The sequence below is a fragment of the Ischnura elegans genome, chromosome 4, assembly GCF_921293095.1.
Source record: "Ischnura elegans chromosome 4, ioIscEleg1.1, whole genome shotgun sequence".
Taxonomy (NCBI): Eukaryota; Metazoa; Arthropoda; class Insecta; order Odonata; family Coenagrionidae; genus Ischnura; species Ischnura elegans.
Window position 1 is genome coordinate 9,628,636 of NC_060249.1, and position 12,452 is coordinate 9,641,087.

General features: G+C 36.3%; 1 protein-coding gene across 1 annotated transcript; it reads right to left on the minus strand.

Annotated features, from left to right (window-relative positions):
* Window positions 1-2,174: 2,174 nt before the first annotated feature.
* On the minus strand, window positions 2,175-9,248 carry LOC124157054 (G patch domain-containing protein 11). The gene is made up of 5 exons (XM_046531529.1): window positions 9,053-9,248; window positions 8,409-8,659; window positions 4,855-5,108; window positions 3,415-3,672; window positions 2,175-2,606 (listed from the first exon to the last, which is right to left on the minus strand). Exons 1-5 carry the CDS (start codon window positions 9,103-9,105, stop codon window positions 2,472-2,474), a joined length of 951 nt encoding a protein of 316 aa, XP_046387485.1. The 5' UTR covers window positions 9,106-9,248; the 3' UTR covers window positions 2,175-2,471.
* Window positions 9,249-12,452: the final 3,204 nt, after the last annotated feature.

Below are 12,452 nucleotides of genomic sequence, written 5' to 3' on the forward strand. Positions count from 1 at the left end.
TTTTGCAAAATTATGTATACCATCCCTTTTTTTGCATTAATTACAGTGTACGTTTAGTTGAAAAGAGTTATCATAAATTATTGGTAGGGGTAAATGTAGATTTTAATCCAAGTAGTTTAAAATGGACTTATAGTTTACAAAAACAAACTTAATACTAGGGACAGTGATATATGCTTAATTTATGCATAGATTATAGCTATGAAACTTAAAATGAAACTTTATGAGCTATTTTCCTCGAAGTCTAGTTTCTTTCCCTAGTATAAAAATAAATTTACACACAAAAGTTGTATACAAAATATTAAATTTATAAAATCAGAAAACAAAAATTATTATTTTTTTGCTGTTTTGGGGTGTGGTCGCCCCCCTAGCTACGTCACCCAGATTGCTTGGACCTCAAGCAGGCCCATGTATGTTACGCTAATGCTTATGTAGAAATTTAGGTCTATCACACTTTCTCCTAGAATTATACTTATGTTAAGCATCCTGAAATATCTATGGATTGGAAGGAAACTATCCTAACCTATTGGGATTTGAACTCATTAAAAAAAAAAACTTTTCTCGGGATACCGCGTGGGTAAGATTAGATATGAGAGCGCCTCATATAATCTTACCCATGCGGTATCCCGAGAAAAGTTTTTACAGGAAAATAATTGTGTTTTTATGTTTCGGGGGGAGTTCGGACCCTCACTTGGCTACGCCACTGCTTTTGCCAAAGCTGGAAAGGAGGTAATCTGCTTAATCTGCTAATTACCGCTGCCAACAAAAAAAGTTTGTTTCTGGGGAAATAAATGCCACCTTTTTGATATCCTCAGCTCCTGCGATATCTGCAAGTATTATTTATGCATCCTCATATTTATAGAAATCATATTCACAATAATTCATTATCACAATGAAGCCTAGTATTAGCAAATGATAGATACATGCGATTAAAGCTGGTTTTCCACCAGGACTGCTAGGTACTCACTGAGCCCTGACATTGAGCATCTGAGCATAAATATGAAAGCCCAGTCAGAATTGTCAATATTTGGGAGTGAAGGATACTACGTAACACCATCACAAGAGGCTGATATCTAAAATGTGACTGAGTCTAGTTTTATCACGGTTTGAAACGACTGCCATGCAATATTTCTTCCCATCAGAAAAAATAATTGACATGTAAACAACTGTTTTTTTAGTCATGAACACAACACTTTATTCCATTACACCTCCATATTTTTGAGTTGTTGGTACCAGCTGTGAGGGGATAACACCAACAGTGACCACATTTGACATCATCAACCCTCATGATGTCTCTGTGTCTTGAAGCCTTGTAATCAATATGGCTGTTGAAATGCCCAATAATACGCATGATACCACTATAAATTTTATTTTGCATTCCCCCTTTCCTTGCCACTTATTTCCATTTAATGGACATCATATTGAAAAACTACTCACTCCAAATATTTACTGGTATAAAAAAAGGATCTGTATACATTTCAGCTTAACAGATGACAATGAAATAGGGTTGTCTCAAACTCAAAAATAGTGTTTCACAAAAAGAATTCAGTAGATGGAAGGGGAAAATAAGTTTAGATGAAAAAAATGTTTCCAAGGCAGCTTATCTCTCTTAAGTTTTAAATAAGAAAACATAAAAGTTGTTAGCCATTTTTCACCAGTTGGTACATCATGAGAGTCAAGGTTTATTTACTTGTTCAGGGAGAGCCTTTCACTGATGGAAGAATCGCTCAAAACAGTGCAAACAGCAATGAACACACACGAGGCCCATGTCCAAGGCCGAGGAGCAATTGAGAAGTGGTGATCCACCCACCATGAGTTTGTGACATCATCACCTTATATGAGAGGGGGTAGAGGCTGTCAATTTTCATCACAAAGAGCTCAAAGGTAGGCAACAGATTGAAAAATGGTCACGTATGGGTCTCTTTGAATATCAAAAGCAGCAATACAGTAAAATTGGTGGAGTACCCCTTTAACTTAAGGCTTTGAAATGCTATGAGAACCCAATTATGTATATGCATGATTCCATTAGGTGCCTAAAATTTAGTTCTTATTCATCCTTTCCTTAGCTCAGATAGCCATTGAATGGGCATAATATTTAAATGGGGTTCAATCAAAATAAAGGTATAAAAAGGATTAGTATGCATTTAAACTAAAGAGATGGTAATGAAATTGTGAAGTTGAGAGTTAACTCCAACAGAAATATTTATTTGGGCACAACACGGTATTATTGCAATGAATAAAAACAAAAAGTTGTTTCATTTTCAAGCATATGTTGCTAGCAAATGGAGTGACAGATGAGTCAGTGATGTTATCACATTAGAGTTTCACAAAACAAATGGCATCAAAATGCTTTTTTTTTTCATTCCATCCTCTCTGAGAGGGCAGAGAATGATGACATAAATGCCAAAGTCATTTCAGTCTGTTCACCGCATTAAACCACAATTCACCTCTGTGCTCTCCAACATGACAGGAAGTTAATGATCTTCTCGTGTGGTTCCAGGGCAATTGGCTTCCAAATCTTCTTTTCCCTCAAATTTTGTACCGCACCACGTGCAGAAGAAGTAAGTCTTCCTCAAGTATTCAGTTAGGACTTCAAGCTTTTCTTCCGGCTAATGGAAGAAAAATTATGGCATTACAGACATTTTTACATTTTGGCATTACATTTTACTTTTACCGAGGTTGTACTACATCAAGGGGGCCCCAGTCCATTACTTAGAATCTTGATTAATGTTGCCACAAAGGGCACATTTTAAGGGGTTTTCAAAAATTTTTGCAGTGCCTTTACGAGTGCAGAGCGATCCAAGTATTTTTAATATTTGCGATAGAGTATCAGAGCTTGCGAGGAATGGCATTGAAAAGGGATGAATTTTACAGATTAAATCATCTCGAATGAAAATTTTGTTAACAACCTTACTTATTGTTCATTTGAAATTCAGGTTGCTCTACAGTCAGGGCCAGTGGCGTAGCCATAGGGGTGTCTGGGGGGTGCGGATCCCCCCCAAATTATATAGGAAAAATTATTTTTCTTAATAAAAGAAAACAAAGTATTGAAAAGTCATGAATTTTCAAAATATTTCTTAATAAATGAAGTTTTTTCGATTATGAAAAGTGATGAAATTAGATTAAATCCCTCTACCTACAATATATTTTTTCAACACATGAAGTTTTCCAATTATGAAAAGCATTAAAATTAGTTTAAAAACCCATTACTTAGTACCCTGTGTTTAAAAAATTTCCCCCCCTGGTTTTGGACCCCCCCTAACAAAATTCCTGCCCACGCCACTGGTCAGGGTGGTGACTTTTGTAAACCCATTTAATTGTGACAGCATGAAAAGAGGCCATCAGAGAATCTCTATTGTAATACTCATGAGTTTTATCTTCAGGAAATAGAGGCTCAAACATTGGTGTAAAACATACCTGTAATTCATCATCTCCATCATCTTTTTCTTCCTTGATCTTTTCCCTCCTAGAAGACTTAGAACATCCACCTTTGTGTCTCCTCCGAATAACATCCTTCCCCTGGTGCTTGCTTCCCGGTGCCACATCATCATCTTCATCTGGCTCGTCATCTTTGTCTGCCTCGTCATCAAAATCTTCTGATTCGCTGGAAGATTCTTCATCCACATTTGTCTTGATTTCTGGCCAAAACCATTTCTCAAGTGGAGCATCATAGCCCTAAAATTATATAAAGTATCATCAAGAAACAGATTAGTCACAACAATGTCCCATACATGAACAGATCAGTTTCAGTGCTTACTTCATAAGCACAATGGCCTACTATAATGATAAATGACAAAGATATACATAGTTTTAATTACATAAGTATTGATATTAAATGATTCAGGGTTCTTGCTCTACGCTTGGGTTACAATCCACTTCAGACTCTTGACAGAATTAGGGATGAAATATGCAAAGGCATACGTTCAAAGTCAAGGGAGATATATTTGAAAGTTACCAAACCCCAATGAGGTTAATGTTTTTCATTTTAAATGAGCATATGTAGATATACTAAGTTTCACTCAAAATTATAAAAGCTATGCAAATCCTTGAATATTCTCATGTGGTTGGTACTAAAGCTGCAATGAAATGTTATTAACACAGCAAAGCTGTATTTTTGAATTAACTATTGGATGCATAAAGAATATATCGCTATTGTAGAAATAATTACCACCAGATTTTAAAGCTACCTTTTGAGAATGAATGAACACAATAAAAACAAAAATTCATTAAAAACATTTACTGTATTCTATGAAGCTACCTATTTTGCAGTCTTGAACAAAACTGATAAATAATTTATCTAAAAAACACAAGCTAAATGAAGGAAACTAATATAGTTTGCATAAATGCAGAAAACAAATCTTATCTTGCAATTTTTGCTGCCAGAAATTATATTCTAAACTTAATAAATAAAAAACATGATTAAATAAAATTATTGGATATAATTCAAACATTAGGGTTAGGAGAGGCTGCATTAAATAACCCTTGATTGAAAAGTATTGGCTTGAAACAAGACTTGAAACAGTTCTTCATAGGCAAGTCCATCCGATGATGACATTTCTATTAGCAGATTAGTGGTATCCCATAACTAAGATTGATTAATGTATAAATAGATTGCGTAGTGTCTTTAGGCTTTCTGTGTCTTCAACTGGGAAAGTCGTAAAACTAAAGGCTGTTAAACTGATATTCCACAATATTTGTAAACTTCGTTGTTTCTCTAAGCCTTTACTATGGGCTCACACTAAATTATCACGGATGTTTAAGTATTGAAGTCACTATTAACAAATTTACAATGGTAATGATATTTAATGGTTGTAAAATAGATGGACAGCATCATGATTAAAGGAATAATTTACTCACATTAGTGTCATCCAAATGGTAGCAGGCTTTCTGGCTAACTCTAAGGTCGCCCTCGGCCTGTCTCTTTCTGGCTTCTGCTGCAATTCGCAGGCGGTAATCCTTGGTGCCTATTTCTCCCTCCTCCTTCCTCTTCAACCTCCATCGCTGGATGGCGTGACTCTTGGCCTCGGCCACTTCCTTCATCGCAGTCTCCCTGCCCAAACCACCCCTTCCACTCTTCACCTCAATGGACACTGGCTCCACCAATCCTTTCCCTGAAAAACATGAATTATCAATCTCTAACAACATGCCAATTAACACTAATTAAATACACGTAAATACTTAATAAATTCCAACATAAGATTTGAGGGGTCACATGCAGCGGAAAAGTGTAAGGAATTCCTGTGGGTATTCCAGCCCATTGGCCTCTTGAAAATAATTCAGGTACAAGATATGGACGTGTGGACAATAATAACTGTAATTACAGAGATATTACAATAAACCTATGGAAGAAGGACATTTAAACATGTAGCAATTGTGAAATATGATTTAATGCTTTCCCGGCGAATAATGTGGGTAAACTTTTCTCGGGATTCCCACCGGGTTAATGTTTTTATATCGGCCAACGTTTCAAGTACCGTCTCGGCACTCATCTTCAGGGCTGAATGTTGATTTATTTGTCAATTGTATTTTAATAAATCAATATTCAGCCCTGAAGATGAGTGCCGAGACGGTACTTGAAACGTTGGCCGATATAAAAACATTAACCCGGTGGGAATCCCGAGAAAAGTTTACCCACATGTAGCAATTGGTTGTTTGGTATCTTAACGGCTGCCTCCGCAACAAATCAACTCAACAATCTCCCGGGAAATTCACTTTAAATGTCTTTTAGATCTTGGAAATATATAATAAGCAATAAAGCTAATCCATAAAAATCCTTCATTGAAATCAGAGGCGTAACTAGGAATATGCTTTGGGGGGATGAGGAAAGCCGACCACCCACCCACCCACCACCACCCCATCCCCCTTTTAGGAAAATTTTGGAAAAATTATATGCCTGCAAAGACATTTTACATAATTTTAGCATTTAAAATTTGGGTTCCATTAAAAGGTTAAATTAAAATTTACTATTTTACAAGTCAAAACTAGACAATAGTTTTGAATATTATTTTTATTACTCTGAGGCTTTGGGGGGGGGGGGATTTATACCCCTCATTCCCCCCATAGTTACGCCACTGATTGAAATAAATTGGAGCTTTCTCAGTATTCCAAATTACCTTAAAGTTTTGACACAAGTCATACACAAACAACATTACAATTAAATATTTTCTTATTTTTCACTCTTCATCCTCCATTGTAAAAAATTGTACATTTTTTTGATTGAACCCATCCACTACTCCCACAAGTAAAGAAGCCTTTCTAAATTGAATGATTTACTCAACATTTGTTTATTTATTTCTGAGTTTAGTTATTAGCAATTAAGGCAATTTCAAACCACTGACCAAGACACACATGAAGTTGAAAAAATGACCAAGACACACATGAAAAATGCCAGGAAATTCAAATGGAATGCGATTTATTCATTCTATGCTTCACAGGTGCATAGTAGTAACAGTCTCCTCACACACACCATTCCACTCTTCCTTGTACTTGTCATTCCCTTAAACTAATGCATTTGATTCAAATGATATGGTATAGGCAATAAAGCTTGAGAGGAAATCAAAAGAGTATATAAATTGACACATTAGAAATTTAAATAGAATGAAAATCATTTCACACACCATTTCCAATGCTACACAGTTTTATCAGATTTATATTTTTACTTAAAAAAAAGGGGTTTCATAGAGTGGACTGGGTAAATTAATTAGGTATCCCTCAAAAATAGGTGTGAATTGGACATAAACATTACTCATTTGGTTCTTGTATACGACTCAGACTCAACAAGAGAGGGTAACTGACGGAGAGTCAAGAGTGGGCAAGCATTGGTTGAAGGTGTGAGACAAGGTTGTCCACTAATGTCCTTGCTGTTAAATGCATATGCAGAGGATGTGCTATGGGAGACATGGGAGAGAAGCTAAAGAAGGGAGATGTTTAAATCAGTGACATTTGCATGTTATCAGCGTTGATAAGTCAGTCTGCATAAAGGTTGCAGGCACTGCTGAATGTATAAGATAAATGGCAAGTGGAATACGACATGAAGATTAGAGTAAAGAGGACGAGAGTAATAAATTTTCATACAACATTGTGAGCAAGGAATGTGACACTGACGGCAAAAGTAGACGGACACTAAGGTCAGCAGGAAGAGCAATTTATTTACATAATTGGACAGAACATTACAGATGAAAACTGACAAAACAGTAAGGATTAGGGATAAAATTGCACTGACAAAGAAAGTGTTTATGAGTAGGAAAGAGCTGACAAGAAGGTTATTGAATTAAGAGAGTAAGGATAAGGTTAGAGATGAGTCAGATCAGGAGGGTAGCCCATAAACATGGACGCCAAGGAAAGAGGACAAGAAAATCGAGGAGACATTCAAGATGAAGGAGAAGAGGAAAATATAGAAGGAGAAATGAATGGAAAGAAAAAGTGATACTCATGGTGGGGTTATAAACACCTAGAGAAGATAATGAGGAGATACAGGGTAGCAAGGGCCAAAAAGGGAGAGAATTTTAATAACCGTGTTAGAGAAGATTTTTGGTATGAGGGGAAGAGAAAAAGATTCATATATACATAGAATGAAAGGGATTAAGTCATCTTTAGAAACGACAGCAAAAGTTCAGAGTGGGAAGGAAAAAAGAATTGACAAAAGTGAAAATTTAAGAGTAACGTTGACCAACACATGAACAAAAAATAGTACCTGTTCTAATTTTTGATCATGCACTCACCCAAGGCCAGCTCTATTCCATTAAATGTATTGATGCAAATGCGTATGAATGTGTGAAAGTTTAAAAGCCTTTAAGCTCATTTTCGAATTGTATTTTTAACATCATTTAACTGTCCAAATTTTGGTGAGTTTAACTCATTCTCTCTCTTGGTTTATAGAGGTTAGCATAAGCTTGACTAATCAATCCAAAAATTCTATTTAGCTTCCCTTTTACCTCTCACATCCTAATATGCTCCACTGAATGGCAATGAATTTTAGCACATATTTTGGAACCATGAATCAACAAGTGACAATATACTACAATCCATTTTGGACAGGACAGAAATAACTAAGTGCATATCCCTGAGAAAAATTACATGTAGTAAATTTATGTGCCAATTTTGTGACAAGGTTTTTGCTAAAAATTGGTTGCCATCCTGATCATTTCAAAGAGTTTCCGCATCCACAAGATCATTAAAACTCAACGTGTTCAAGCGTACTTGAACTATTGCATTGAACATACTGCATTTTTCACTGCCACCATCATCTCTTCATGGCTGATTGCATAAATTGTAACCACTTATAGTAAATGTTAATGATAACACGAACAGCGTTCGTTATCATGTCTATGAAGACTAAAACCATAGATGAAGAGGTAACAATTCTGATGGCATATTCTAGTGGTTGGTTATGAAAATACTGACTGAATTACCTGATTTTCCAAGAGCATTTCCGGGCTTGTACCCCATTTTCTGCAACAGAGCAAAGCCTTTGTTGTCCGTAGAGATTGCTTCCCGTAATCCTTCTTCCCTTCGCTCCACTTCTTTATACGCATGAGGTTTGTGTCGTTTCCTATTTTCCTCGTCCGTTTGTGCTTTCCTTTTTTCTATATCCACTTGCCTCTGTTTACTTCGATCGTGAATCAATCCGGGTCGGATGTCTCCACCTTTTCCACCTTCAATACTGCAAGGAGCAAAGGAATTCTAAAAATTTCGTCTAAGTACATCACCGTCTTCTACTACAGGATGTAAGATTAATTAGGCAAAAATTCAGGAATTTAAGTAAGCAAAAAACTGACTATTTCTGGTGTAAAATTATTAGTACACAATGTGAAGAATATTTAATATTTCAACGAATTTCAAGGCATTAAGGTTTGTTTTATGTGAATCAAACTTATGCCAAGAAAATGACTCTTAAGCACCCTCATGAATTATTTAAGTTTCTCAGTAGTCGCTGCTGCCCCACACATGATCAGAATTGTGTAAAGAAAAATATTCCGGGATAAACCATTTCATTAATCCCACGAATTGGTATCCATATCCATAAATTAAAAGAAGTAATAATAGGTAAACTCACCACTTAGCCAAAAAATCATCCGACATGTAATCACATTCATCGTCTGAAGACATTTTTCTGTGGCAGGACGTAATATTAACTAAATTAAATAAATATTAATGAGGAAGGCAGCCACAATAAAAGGAATGAACAGACTAGCACCGACGCAGCTGAATCTTTCTGTTTGTAAACATTTTCAGCCGGTAACGATCGGAAAAAATGCGGGCGCAAGGTAACTCGTTACGATTTTGTTTTCATGAAATCGCCCGCGCAGTTTGAAACGAGTATTAAGGTCATAATATAATGACTCGGATTTTCATAGAATTAATAATGATCCGTAGTATTAATAATAAATTTTTATTCCTTAAGTTACAGCAGATATTATTTAATGAAAGAGGAAAATGACGTATGTAAAGTAGGGAATATAGACATCCGTTGAGACAACTGTCTCGTTTTCGGATGCAGACTCATTTTTCCAATGGACCTGCGTTTCTTGCATTAGTTAGCAATTAAATGCAGGTGCACCCTTATTACAAGCATTTACCAATAGTTTTACAATATAAATGTGTAATAAGTATTTAAGAATAAGAACATCACTTTACATAAATTACTTCGTCGCCGTTCGTCCTGTGTGTATTGGTAAAACGTTTTTATTTCCTGAGTTGAAGCAGGAGCTCATCCTTCCTATTTTGCATCAACCAATTTCCAATGACTTAGCTGAACTTCCAATAGCTTCCTACTTTCGTTTAGTCCGATGATAGTGAACTAAATATTTTACCCCAACATCGCTTATATTTTTTGATTAGGCCTCTGTATTACCAAATTACTGTTGAATATTAATTCGCAATTTCTAGGCGTACGAATAAGCTTTGTATTTAATAATTGAACCAAAATATTTATTGAGGTACAAGTGCGAATTTAAGGAATTCTGTGTGGGGGAATATTTCGAACAACAACGTGGGACGATCACAAACAGCCATTTTGTTTTGTCAGTTTTTTCATTTGTATTACAATTGCAAATTATTTTCGTAATTTCTAGATGACTCTTTTTTGGCATGAATTTAAGGTTAGAAAGGAAGCAATAGGGTGGTTTCCTATTATTTTTTTATTGCCTAAATCGAAAGATAATTACTCCTGGAGTACGTATTTCACACTTTTAGATTTTTAAATGACGATATCTATTTTTCGCGATTAAATGAAAAGTGAAAAATTTCAAGCGCGCGAAAACGCGACGCGTAAGTAGGAATGATGGGGAAAAGTCCGTGCGACGCATTTCTGGTTGCCCCTCTCGCCTTGTGAGGTGACCTTGATCGAGGCTCTGAGCGCTGATAGGACGCTGGATGCTAGCGGGTAGCTGAGTACCTTGCTGGCTGGTAGCGCTTGGCTTAAAAAAGGTTTATTAATACCTTATCAAACGAAGAAAACTTTCCGACCTTAGCCAGTTTTAATAGGTAGTTATTAAGACATGTTTCCCTGAGCTCTGTGCCTCATGCATGCATTGGTAACCTCAGACGATGTAAAACTCCTATCCTCTCGTGTAGAAACTAGGTCCCTGTGTCGTCACGTGGAGTGGAATCGCATGGGCGCCAATCTGGCCTTTTTCAAATGCAGTTAAAATTGACCATTGCCATTCTTCTAAACTGGGAATTATAAAACCAAATAATTTGTATATTATGAATACACTAATGGTTGGTATTGAATCGCAATCAATGCCTTTCGTTTTCTTTGATGAAGGAAACAACCCTATTTCAGGGAGAATTGGAGGATATTTTACTGTAGTACACCATACACTACTTTTCCTCACACTCTCCATTTCGCTATGATGTTATACAGATGCAGTTTTATTTTTGGTATTGCTGCTTAGTATATTCCGCCGCCAGTAGTATTTGGTGGATCACATTTGTTTTAGTTATACTTGAAAACAAACTGTCCTATCTCCTACTACCTCCAGTGGCCTAGCTCTCTTTATTCCAGCATTTTGAAAATGATTCTGTTTGTTTTTGACCTTGTAATACTTTGCTCCTATAAAATGGGTACATGGGCGTACCCAACGACGGGCAGGAGAGGGTAGCTGCCCCCCCCCCCTAGAAGCAAAAACAAATTTAGTTCAAAACGAAGGTTTTGAACAAATTTTATTTTGAAGAAAAATAAAATTAGTCTAAGACATGGAAATAAAATAAAAATCATTATTTATTTCAAGCAAATAATTTTATGAGCGCTGTCATAATTTTCTTAAAATTTTGGTTTCATTAACATTTTCTGTGTTACAATTTGAACGACCATGGCTTGCCCCCCCTAGTTTTGATCCTGGGTACGCCCTCCGTTTTCTGTTTTGTTTGTTTCTTTGTTCATTTTTCTATATTTTAAATTCACCCATGCGATATCATTCAGAAGTATGTTATTTATATTGAAAGTGCGTTTATAAAATACTTTGCTAACTACGAAATATTTATTCGAGTTAAATTCCTCAAAAATTTCTTAACAATGATTAGCTAAGGCTTGCTATCTTGAAGATATCAGATAAGGTGTATGAAGATATGGCTGAGCACGGTAGCACTTAAAAATTGGGATGCAACTATAGATAGTCGGACGTGGCTTTTGATTATCGAAAGACATGTCAGTTGTCGGTTAATCGTTGACCAAAGCTGTGTATTTAACTATTTTCTGTTGCAAGTCGACGATAATGGTTAACAGCAGTGGCATCGTGTTCTGACGAATTGAAGTCTAATCCGCTGGCAGTCAATATGAGATATCAGAAGTACCCTAGCAAGGGTGTGATAGTCTGAAGATGAGCCGAATCTTTAGATATATCTGGAATGATTATCGGTCCCAACCTTCCAACAGCGTGATACGCTGTCTTCACGTTGAACTTTTTAGAGGTGAGTGCCACAAACTCTTACTCCAAAAAATTATGGTTGTACTTATTTTATTTCCACATACCCCCGAAACACCTTACAATGGCCTTTACATCGAGGATACCAACAATTAGTAACTGTACAGCCACGAACACCCATGCCATGTGTAGACGTAACTTACCCAGTCGAGACTCGAATCCGCGACCTGCGGATTAGCCGGCGACTTCACCCATGCGCCACCGAGGCCGGCAAGAAATATAGTGCCAGAGTTAATCCATAATTTCATCTGGACCACCAAACTTAATCCCTGTGTGTTAGCCTTGAAAAAATTTTTATCGTGAGGCTTGCATCGCTGAATTATTCAAAGCTGGGGCTGCTGACTGGTGTCTAATGGTCTTTTGAAATCAATTCGTACAATTTGCTTATCTAACCTGGAACTTGATTTTTAATGAAATTTTGAAGTAAAAAGAACAATATCACACGCCACACTAATTTGGTTTCATAAAACTAAAGGCAGAAATTTATTTAGTTTACCCTGATTTTTTCCAACATTATATTTTTTTGAA

What these genes read in the sequence shown, in the direction of transcription:
- LOC124157054 (XM_046531529.1), bottom strand. Translation starts at nt 9,105, where the DNA reads ATGTCTTCAGACGATGAATGTGATTACATGTCGGATGATTTTTTGGCT. An exon ending in GATGATTTTTTGGCTAAGTG is followed by an intron (nt 8,660 to 9,052) that starts GTGAGTTTACCT and finishes TGCTCCTTGCAG; the next exon opens with TATTGAAGGTGGAAAAGGTG. An exon ending in ATGGAGATGATGAATTACAG is followed by an intron (nt 2,607 to 3,414) that starts GTATGTTTTACA and finishes TTCTTCCATTAG; the next exon opens with CCGGAAGAAAAGCTTGAAGT.